This window comes from Anabrus simplex, chromosome 2, assembly GCF_040414725.1.
Source record: "Anabrus simplex isolate iqAnaSimp1 chromosome 2, ASM4041472v1, whole genome shotgun sequence".
Taxonomy (NCBI): domain Eukaryota; kingdom Metazoa; phylum Arthropoda; class Insecta; order Orthoptera; family Tettigoniidae; genus Anabrus; species Anabrus simplex.
The window spans coordinates 787,612,031-787,624,259 of NC_090266.1; the positions used below are offsets into that span (position 1 = coordinate 787,612,031).

The 12,229-nt window shown below is 40.4% G+C and overlaps 1 protein-coding gene across 4 annotated transcripts in view; it reads left to right on the forward strand.

Annotated features, from left to right (window-relative positions):
• Nucleotides 1-12,229, forward strand: part of tn (tripartite motif containing protein thin) — a 172,296-nt gene that overhangs the window by 154,543 nt on the left and 5,524 nt on the right. For 3 of the 4 annotated variants that reach the window (XM_067141475.2, XM_067141477.2, XM_067141476.2), the window contains one exon: nt 2,209-2,425. The exons of the other annotated variant lie outside the window; for it this stretch is intronic. In XM_067141475.2, coding sequence (XP_066997576.2) covers nt 2,209-2,425 — 217 coding nt within the window. The remainder of the gene's footprint in view (nt 1-2,208; nt 2,426-12,229) is intronic. 4 annotated transcript variants of the gene reach the window in all.

The window sequence follows — 12,229 nt, forward strand, 5'->3', positions numbered from 1 at the left end:
AGCTCCTGCACACGTACGATGAGCTCGTGCTTCGGGTTAAGAATCGCGGCCCTTTGCTAATCTTTAGTTTGAACCCTGTATGTCTGAAAGCAGAACTAATCAACTTCCAGAATGTATTATTTCAATACAGAACCTAAAAAATATTTTGGATGTGAATGTTTTATTCTTCGAAAGTGACTTTTTTGGAAACGTTAATATAGCTGTCCAATGTGCAGAGAATTAGATAACGATTTGACTGTATTGGAGGCTTCGTGGAAACAATTTTCTCCTCAAGGTACGTCTATACTAATACAATAGAGCATACATTAATATCATAGTTTATGCTGGCATCTGTCCAATTCTCTATCACGTCGTTGTACAAATATAATTATTTTAGTGAAAGTGCCCAATCAATCCATATGATAATGAAGGACATTGCTCCATAACACTTTGACTTCTGGTACTGGAGTAGTGAGCAGTATTTCCTGCATAAATATTTCTAAGTAAATAAAATAAACAAACAGTAACTATAACTTCTTCTTCTTCTTCTTTTCCTACCGCTTTTCCCACACCGGTGGGGTCGCGGGTGCGATCTGTGTCGCACATGTGGATTTGGCCCTGTTTTACGGCCGGATGCCCTTCCTGACGCCAACCCTATATGGAGGGATGTAATCACTATTGCGTGTTTCTGTGGTGGTTGGTAGTGTAGTGTGTTGTGTGAATATGAAGAGGAGAGTGTTGGGACAGACACAAACACCCAGTCCCCGAGCCAGAAGAATTAATCAGAAGCGATTAAAATCCCCGACCCGGCCGGGAATCGAACCCGGGACCCTCTGAACCGAAGGTCAGTACGCTGACCATTCAGCCAACGAGTCGGACAAACAGTAACTATAACAGCTTTAGTTTATTCCATTTTTTAATGTCATAGCATTATTGTGAGAAATACATTCATATACTATAGGTACTTACTTTTATCGTAGCACTTGAACTCCATTACTATTATTAAAATGAGAGAGTATTAAAAATTACTCATTAATTTTAAGAATGTACATCTATATCTGGAGGAATGTTAAAATATAACTGTGAATTAACTTTTACATCTCTTCGGTTGTTACGAAAGTGTATGCGTTTATGTCAGTAAATTCTTTCAAATAAAGTTACGTATAAAAATGTAATGTTATCCGAAAAACTGTACATGGTTATAGCCTTTAATTCCATACAGGTTTTCGTAAACATTTAGAATAATATTCATTCTTATATCTAGTTAAGTTTTACAAAAGCCTTTGCTTGTGCTGCAAGTCAAATAAATCATTTTGTAGAAAATTCTCACCTTGTTAATTATCTGACAGCTGTAATCAGGAGTGCGTAATTTGTAACTACATTGCATTAACATTCGGTAAAAATGAAGTTGTGTAGTACTTGTATACCACTAGTAAACACATATATCCTAGAAAATACACTCTGTATCCTACTTGTAACTTGATTGAAATTAATAGTGTATTTAATGAGAATGTTTGCATGAATGAATTAATGAATATTAACATCGGCATGGGAATTGTAACTGAACTGGGATCAGATAATCCAATTGTAATACAACGAAAGTCTTATATCGTTCAATTCTAACATTAACAATAATACGTCATATGGTTTCCACTACTGCAATTTTCAATTTAATAGTATTCCCAATATTTCTAAAAACTGCAAACCCTTCAGACAACATATTCACCCCTGAAAATCTTGCATGGCTAATTATATTAAGATTAATTACCAAAAAATCCTGTTTGAAAGGTTGAAGAGTTTCACAAATCCTTAAGTATAACTACTTGTTATATGAAATATATATACAAATTCTGTGTTATAACTTAATAATAACAACCATCTTCAAAGGAGGCAACTTGCATGAAAGCAAATACTTCAGAGAATTTGCAATTACCTCATTTATATTTGACCAAGAACACTATCGAACTTTAAAGCTTGGAAATATAAATAACGACCACAATACCTATCTCAGTGCATATAACAATTGAACTGTGCTTTCATATGGATTGAACTTAACGAATTATTCCTCTATAACATGTGAGGACATAAGATGCGTATCAGAAAATTACAATTTCCGAAATGACGACTGATTCAAATGATATAACAAGTATTGAATTTTTGCTTGAAGATAGGTGAAACCAGCAATATTGTTGATCCCCACTCTATCCTGTAGTGCTTGATGCTTTACAGGCATGTTAAGAAGAATAAAGTTCGCGCCCGTGGCACTCGTTCCAATACTTCTTCTTCTTCTACTACTACTTCTACTACTACTACTACTACTACTACTACTACCACCACCACCATCACTACTACTACTACTTCTGCTAGCAATTCTTCTGCCTGTCCCCGTATCCACCGGTCCAGTCCGCATGCAGTCGTTGCTAGTAGAGCGAGCAGCATTGCCGAGGTAGGCCAGCATGGCTTGCAAGCTGCTGCAATCTGTCTTCCCATTCCTTGACCATAAATCCTATTCAACATTTCATTCTCCTTTCTACAATGGATTGGAAAATAATGTAAACCCACAGTTAGTAGAATAACTTAATTTTTTTCACAGCAACTAATCTCATATAAAACTTCTGAGAAAAAGTTAACTTTCAGCTTTAGACTGTTTGGTTTAGTGTGGCAAAGAGATATGGAAAGAAGGTGAACGCTAACTGGCTGACTAATGAAGTTATGCATTCTGTGGAGAATTTCACCTAATGATTTACTAATACTTCTGCTATTAAAATATTATATAGGTTACTCCTGAATATTTATACCTTATTGTTACAGTGGTGTGTAAGATATCCTCATAACTGCAGTCACAAAACCAGATCGTTACGGACATGCTCACACAGCCTTTCAGTAGCAGAGTCTTTGTTTCCTAAAGTAGATTTTTAAACTATTCCTTGAATGATTCCATTTGTAACAGTGTATTAAACAAAGGAAGTCCAACAATGTAAATCAAACGTGATAAATGTGTGTGCATTTCCACTATTTTATGTTTCCTTACTTGGCTATTGAGAATAGTAAACAAGAACATTAATGTGATGCTCACTATCACGCGAGAGAGGACTTCATGATAGACAAGGAGTTATGAAGTGACCCAATGCATTTCAATTGAAGCCCATAACCTCATGTATTTTCAAAGAGTTTCTGGGATTAAATCTATAAGCTTATACTTAGTAGAGACAATATGTTCGTGGATTGGGCGCATGGTGTCGTTGTGGTGCACTTCAGCAGCAGACAGGTTGCGCTGACAGATGGTGCAGTCCCAGAAAAGGACAGGTGTGTGCGTACAGCGTCAGTAAAAGTACGGTCTCTGTTGTGAAGGGACGTTGAATGTGCGCGGCGGAACTTGAGAATATCGGTGTTTAACCAGCGGGCAAACATAAAGTTCTGCCAAAACATAGGCATATCCGCTATTGAAACCTTTCAGATGATGAATGAAGTGTACAGTGACGGCACATTGGGTTGCAGTGCTGTATTTAAGTGGTACAAACGTCTTGCGCTGTGGATAGACAGTTTGGAGGATGATGAGCGTACTGGTCGCCCACAAACGGTACGAAAAGAACGCAAGATCGAAGAAGCTGGTAAGCTGGTGGGTGCCAACCGCTCCCAATCCATAGATGATCTTGCAGTAAGTAGAGATTAGCCATGGTGCGTGCCACAAAATTCTGCCTGATGTCTGAACATGTCGCGTGTTACCTAGCACAGTGTGTCACACATCCTGGCGCAAGACCAACGTAACGGTCGCATGACAATTTGCGGTGACCTGATCACTAGTGCTGACGATAGCGGGACATTTCTCAACCGGAGCCGAAACATGGTTGTTTACTTTACCATCCGCAACTGAAGCGACAATCGGCTACCTGGAAATCTCCATCATCGCCACGACTGACAAATACCCGACAAGACATGTCAAAAGGCAAGGTGATGCTTGAACTGTTTTTCGACTCATTGGGTATTATTCACATGTAATTCATCCCACAAGGAGCTACTGTCAACAAGACCCGGTACAAGGAGATCATTCGCCGTCTGCGAGATTCAATTCGTCGTAAGCATCCTGAGCTCTGGAGTAGGGAGAATTGGTTGTTGCTACATGACAACGCCCCGGCACACCGCTCTGTGCTTGTCCAAGAGGAAATTGCAAGGCAATACGTCACCGTTTTCTTACACCTTCCGTACTCGCCTGATCTCGCACCATGCGATTTATTTTCCTTTCCCAGATTAAAAGCAAAGATGCGTGGGCGTAGATATCATTTGGCCAAGAAGATAATTACTGCCACAAGAGAAGTACGGAACCTTCCTGCCAATATTTTTGAGTGGTGTTTCCCGCAGCTATACGAACTTTGGCAGACGTGCATAGTGGCCAACGGCGGCTATTTTGAGGGAGGGTGTGGTTCTGTGTAAGTGTACGCCGCGGGCGAGTTGGCCGTGCGCGTAGAGGCGCGCAGCTGTGAGCTTGCATCCGGGAGATAGGGGGTTCGAATCCCACTGTCGGCAGCCCTGAAGATGGTTTTCCGTGGTTTCCCATTTTCACACCAGGCAAATGCTGGGGCTGTACCTTAATTAAGGCCACGGCCGCTTCCTTCCAACTCCTAGGCCTATCCTATACCATCGTCGCCATAAGACCTATCTGTGTCGGTGCGACGTAAAGCCCCTAGCAAAAAAAAAAGTGTACGCCGTGTTGTGCGACAACATGTAAGACTCGCTGTTTCTATTGGCAACCTATACTCTAGGCGCCAGTCCGCGAATTTAATGACTCTAGTACGTATAAGGAATGATCAACTTTGAGTTTGTTAATCATACATTCAAGGTGCATATAATTGCATGCTTTGGCCAATTTTATAAATGCATCAGCTTTTTTTTTTCAGTACTTACACGCCTATACAATATATGTATAAGGTTTCCGCCGAGCGAATTGGGTGCGCAGTACGGGTCGTGTAGCTGTAAGCATGCGTGTTGTAGACGGTGGATTCGAGCACATCATTTCCCATTTTCACACCTGGAAAATGCTGATGCTGTATCTTAATTTAGGCCACACCCCTTCCCTCCCATCTCTCCCGGTCCCAACTCTTTCCTATCACTTCGCCGTTGAAAACCTGCGTTAGTATTACGTAAAACCACTAGCAAAAATTATATATACAGGGTGAATCGCCTAAAATTTGCACCCGAAATATTTCCGAAATGGAATGTCTTATTAATGTGCTGTTTTCACAGAAATTATTTATAACCAAGGGGTCATAATTGTAGCCCATGCACAGTTTTAATTATTAGAATGTGTGTTATTTTATAAAGCTGCATTTACCAAATGCAATATGCCCATTAAAATTATAACAAAATAAATCTAGAATAAATTAGAATGACAGTGGTGTTTTCTTTTTTTCTTCCGGATTCTACTTTAAGTTGTTTACGAGTTATCGTAATTTGAAAATTGTAAATACCGACAGTTGTCTGCTCCATGTTTTTTTAATGTGTGTTTCCTGTTCAGTACATTTATTGTGTTGAAAAATCAGACATGTTAATGGTGTATGGAGAATGTAGAAATAATGCTGTTCGTTCATGTGATCTGTACGCGGAACTATATCCTAATAGACGTCATCCATTTCGACAATTATTTTTGAAGCTCTGCAACCAATTACGTGAAATTGGATGTGTAACATCTAGAAAACGTAACAGAAAAAAACAAGTAACTGGAGAAGAGGGTGAAATAATTCATGTTCTAACTGCTGTTACTGTAGATCTACACGTTAGTTCCTGTGCAATAGCACGCGGAAGTTTCATGGAACAGGCAAGTGTACTACGCGTTCTTCACCGTCATAAGTTCTATCCGTATCATGTCTCTCTCCATCAAGAGCTGCATGGAAACTATTTTGAGAGTCGTGTTATCTTTTGTACATGGGCAATAATAAAAAATACACCAGATTTATCACGTATATTGCTTAGCGATGAAGCAACATTTACAAATCGTGGCCAAGTAAACCTCCGAAACATACATTGTTGGTCCGTAAACAATCCCCATTGGCTTCGTAAGGTGGAACGTTAGGCGTCCATGGAGTTTAGTGTATGGTGTGGAGCAGTGAACAATCATCTCATATGATCCTTTTTCAGAGAAGGAACACTAGATTCTAAAATGTGCCTTAACATCCTAACAGACCAACTTCCACAGATGTTAGAAGACTTTCCACTGCAGACTAGGAGAAACCACTGATCTCTATACATGGATCGCTGATGGCAGGTTTCCGCTGCAGGAGAAAGTACGCTAAGTTGAGCGCGCGGTTCGCCATGTTGGCGTACCCAACCTAGAGCTCTCCTTATGGGGAAGCAATGATAATATAGTCAATTTTAAGTCGCAATCAATGGCGCATTGGAATAATTAAAAATATAGAGACATGTTCACTCAAAGCATAAGGACATTGGGATCACTGACACGTCATTCCGAGGTCAGTAAATCTCCGGGATAGCAATAAACATGAGTGTATAATAACGGCCGACAAATATTAACTTAGGTGCTGAATACATGCAATTAGCGATCGGTAACACAATACGAGTGAAAACCAGTTTCTGGAAACAGTGCTGTAAATTGTATACATGTATGCCACGAAATTATGCATTCTTAAAATGATGTACCTATAAACGTAGCTCACTATACAGGCCTAGATTCGACATATCGTAATCGGTGCTTGATAATGAATTTCTGTTTCCTGTTTCCATGAAATAACGCGCATATTATCAAATTAAAATATCATTGAAGCAAATGTACACATTTATAAAACCAGCAAATATTCAAAACTTGTCAATATATCACATTACCTGCAGCTTAATTTACTATTACAGACCTCTTTAATGAAATTCAGCTAGCAAAGCGATATTGATAGTCATCATCAGAAATATGTAACGCCAGTTAAAAGAGTCCCAAATACCACGAATAGTATAATGGGATAGCCCCAGACACCCACCACACTTTCCCTTCTCCCACCACTCCAGTGTCTGAAACCCTTAATTATTACTGATGTAAATAAGGTCTAGAATTCCTCCAGACTTCATTTTCTAAGATTGTTATAAGGTCACGTCAATTATTTCATCGAAACCGTCAGTTTAATTATGAGAAATTAAAAAAAATATAAGTAAATCTTTACTTGCAGTTAATGTTCAGTAAAATTGAAAACAGCTGTACATCACTTCTAAGGTGTACAGTTTGTCCATTTCTATCAAAACAGTCTTCCTCTAAGTGATCCGAGCAGAGAATAGCTGTTTTAGACGGCTCCCAGTTCTCCCGCCTGATACTCCTAATCCATGATCTTAGAAGTTCGGGTCTCGAGAAAGGAAACCTACAAAAATTAATTGCCATTTTGCTCCCGGAATATGCGAAAAAAAGATACAATAATCCTAAAACTCAAAACACTACCCTAGGAAGATTCTTATGTCATCATCATCATCATCATCATCTGTTTACCCTCCAGGTTCGGTTTTTCCCTCGTACTCAGCGAGGGATACCACCTCCACTGCCTCATGGGCAGTGTCCTGGAGCTTCAGACTCTTGGTCGGGGGATACAACTGGGGAGAATGACCAGTACCTCGCCCAGGCAGCCTCACCTGCTATGCTGAACAGGGGCCTTGCGGGGGATGGGGAAGATTGGAAGGGATAGACGAGGAAGAGGGAAGGAAGCGGCCGTGGCCTTAAGTTAGGTACCATCCCGGCATTTGCCTGGAGGAGAAGTGGGAAACCACGGAAAACCACTCCCAGGATGGCTGAGGTGGGAATCGAACCCACCTCTACTCAGTTGACCTCCCGAGGCTGAGTGGACCCCGTTCCAGCCCTCGTACCACTTTTCAAATTTCGTGGCAGAGCCGGGAATCGAACCCGGACCTCCGGGGGCGGCAGCTAATCACGCTAACCACTACACCACAGAGGCGGACAAGATTCTTATGTACAGTATAAAACTCCCCGATGAAATGATTTCTCCTTCTGCTGATCGGTTTTGTTTGTACATCCATAAGCTGAACTCTGCGGTATGTTAATACCCCGTAGAATGTTTCTTCATTCATATTTCAGATAAACACATACATATTTAAATTGAATCTTGTAATCCACAAGTATACTACAAGGCAACGAACCTAAATTCGTAACATACACTACTATTTACTTTGCAATAACACAGCACAGAACACTCGTGGAACTACAATCAAGAGGCCTGGCGTCCCTGAACTAAGCATAAACAAAGCAAGCGCGCTTCTCGTGGTCTATTGCACCATGCGCTCACTGCCATCTTACTACGCCAGTCATCTTCTATTCGGCTTACTGCTACCCAAGCTACCAGCCATCCAGGTATAGAGATCAGTGGGAGAAACATGTTTGATGGCTGTCGAGCGCATAGAGGACGACATACTACAGCTTGTCTTCACCGATTGTTTCTAAATCGTCGGATTGGACGAAGGAGACCTGTACCTTAGTCAGCCCGTTCACTAGATTTGACCCCTTTAGACTTTTTCTCTAACACATACCGTCTAAACACGATGATCTGAAATGACGTATTACTGCTGGCTGCACCAACCGAGTTGGCCGTGTGGTTAGGGTCGCTCAAATGTGAGCTTGCATTTGGGAGATAGTGGTTTCGAATCCCACAGTCGGCAGCCATGAATATGGTTTTCCGTGGTTTCCCATTTTCACACCAGGCAAATGCCGGAGCTTTACCTTAATTAAGGCCACGGCCACTTCCTTCCCAATCCTAGCACTTCTCCATCCTTGCGTCTACGGAAACCTTTAACGTGTCAGTGGGACGTTAAAATACTAGCAACAAAATGAAAAATACATGGCTGACTGTTACTTCTTATTATTATTACAATTTGCTTTACACCGCACAGACACAGACAGGATGGTGTGAAAATGGAGAAACCAGGAAAACCATATTCAGGGCTAGCGACAGTGGGGTTCGAACCAACTATCTCCCAAATGCAATTTGGCAAACTGCAAGCTTGTATTGAAGCTGGTGGTCGTCAATTTAAACACAACCTCTGAAGGATAATTCGCTTTCTTCTTCAGAATCCAAAAAAGTTGTTTCCTAACTCAGTGATGGCACATGGAGCAGACAACTGCTAGTATTTACAGTTTTCAAACTACGATAGCTCTTAAACTATTTGTAATAGAATCCTGAAGAAAAACAGCACTGACATTCTAATTTACTCTTGTTTCATTTTGTTGATGTCAATAGGCACTGTTATATTTGAATAATGTAACTTTCTAAAATAAATGCACATTCTAATCATTATTAAAATCTATGTATGAGCTAAAATTATGATCCCCCGGTTGCACTTCATTTCTGTAATAAAAACTAAAAAGAAGAAGTACATCAATAACACCTTCCATTTCAGAAATATTTCGGTTGCAAGTTTCAGTTGATTCATCCTGTGTATATATATATATATATATACAGAGGGAAAGGGTTTCCGAAGTACATTTTTATTTCATTCTGCAAACAATACGACCTCAAGTAAAAGCAAATAATCGGGGAAACATGTGGTATATAATATTCAAACCCCCCTGTTGATTAGTCCTTGCAGGACTCGAATGTTATATGTAAGGTTGAAGTCACTAATGGTATACGTAAGGCTGAAATCACTAATGTTTATTCGGACCTGGGACCCTTAACCTTCTCCTCGAGCAGCGTGGTAGAGTATATTTATAGAATTAATTTATGAGTGGATATCAAGTAGGTGGTAGAGTTCTGCTTTGTAAAGTATACTCAAGAAATTGTAGGACGTGCAGAAACCATCTCAAGTGAATCAGCGCATAAATGAAACCAAAACTACACAAATAATGGGACTGTTCACAAAAAGACAACCATCGAGCGAGTTGGCCGTGCGGTCAGGGTCGCATAGCTGTGAATTTGCATTCGAGAGATACCGGGTCGAAGTCCACTGTCGACAGCCCTGAGGATGGTTTTCCGTGGTTACCCATTTCCACATCAGGCAAATGCTGGGGATTGTACCTTAATTAAGACCACGGTCGCATCCTTCCCACTTATAGCCCTTCCGTACCCCCATCGTCGCCATAAGACCTATCTGTGTCGGTACGACGTAAGGCAAAATTAAAAATCAACAACAACAACAAAAATAACAATAACTGGGCATGCGCTTAGAGAGTAAAGACCATTAGTTCCCTTTAGACGTGGGTAAAGTAAATTGTTCCAGCCGACGTCCCTTTAAGATAAATAAATGCAGTGCAGGCCTCAGTCGAGCTGCCTGTTTATTCCCTGTGCCGTGCCTGAGCGAGTGAATGATGCAATAGCCGCAAGACCCAGTGATGTCATGGTCTCAGCTAGTCTGCGATAAGCTTCTGTACAGCGTAGACCGTGATTGCTTCTTATACAGCAGAAAATGATCGGTTTAATGCGTTTCATGACTTCTAAATTCAGTATTCAACAGCATGTTTTGGTATTTCAAACATAACACGCTACAACGCTTGTCTACAGGCTGAGGGAGAGCACGTTTAACACTTACTGTAATGGGGTAAGTTTTATTGATTTTTATCTGTATTTCAACCTCATTTTACATTCATCGAAATTAAGGAGTGTTCTACGGGCGTGAGGGAACTGCGTGGCGGTCACCGCGCTCTCGTTTACGACACGCGGCATGTAGGAAGGACGGCAACCCTTGTAGGACGCATCCTGTACGTCAATCGTGAAGAATTTCTCAGCAAACCCATTAAAACGTGTCAGATGAAAGTACATTGCATAGTACGAATTGAACCCATGACCTTTTCACCACCAAGGGTTCAGTATATAGGACTTCGCTCTAGTAATATTACTTCAAAACTATAAGAGAGGCTATAAAACCAATTTATGTGGCTGCTAATTGATGAAATATCTTCCAAATGCAGAGCTTGGCTCCATAGCCATAGCGGCAATGGCAGTATAGATCTGAATGCCTTTTCTCGAACTTAGAGAGCTTTTCGAGATACATGTTCGAAGAGAGATGGCTCAGGATATTACTATTCTTCCACGCACAAGTAAGTGATGATTTAGAGAACAGATGGATATTACCTTTATCGTCTGGCCTACTTCTGCCCCAGATGTCAAACGGAGCACTATGTTGGCCACACAGAGATTTCCTCCTTCACGGGATGCAGATGGTCTTCGTCGTTGAAGGAATTTAGATGCCCTCTTAAGTGGTGAAGAAACCAAGTGTCATTCCTTTCTTTCTTTCTTTCTTTCTTTCTTTGGACACAAAATATTTTAGTATTTCCAACACTGTCCTTTCCATATATTCTGAATTTCAAATAGAGTACAATAAGATCAAATAAATATTCGGAATTTTTATTGTTTTTATTTGTTTTACGTCGCACTGACACAGTCTTAGGTCTTATGGCGACGATGGAATAGGAAATGGGTAGGAGGCGAAGGGAGCGATCGTTGACATAATAAAGGTATACCCCCGGAATTTACTTGGTGGGAAAATGAGAAAAAACGGAAAACCATCTTCAGGGCTGCCGACAGCGCGGCTCGAACCAACTAAGTAATCTGCCGAAAGCAGCCTGTTAGCTATGTGACACAAACCACACAGCCATTTGCTCGATAAATAAATAATTCTCAAGTAAACCGAGAATCGAACCTCAGCCATAATAGCCACTTCACTGCCCTATGCACAGATATCCAGACACTTTCCTTGATTGCCCCTCATAGCTTTATGCCCCAGTTTGCTATCTGCAATCAGGGAAACGCAAGGGAGAACGTTTTGTGTGGTTGGTTTTAGAGTGGGCATACGTCATGCAGTGTGCCAGGTAACTGTAATTAACTCATAATAACTATAATGAAATAACCTATATTTTATGCATAATATTGTACATATTAAAGCATTATTGGCTGTTGGGTAGGACAGAAGATCTTTCAAATTTTAACAGCAGTTCTAGTATGGTCACTAATTTACACACGTACTAGAATATTTTTTTGTTTTGATCAAGTAATCAGACCGGATGGGATAATAAAACTTCTACAAGATACGTTTCCTTTTTAACTTTTATATTTCCTGTATGTTCATCGTACTAGCAATAATAACGAAGATATTGGTGATTATAACGTTTTTTTACGAACTCCCAAGTATCTCCGGAAATATTTGTTTTATCTAAAAAGTGTATTTATAACAAAAATTAAAGCAAAATCAACGTCCAATCTTTCGCAACTGACACAAACGTATTTTGCGAGCTATAGCAAAGGACACATTCATAAATTTA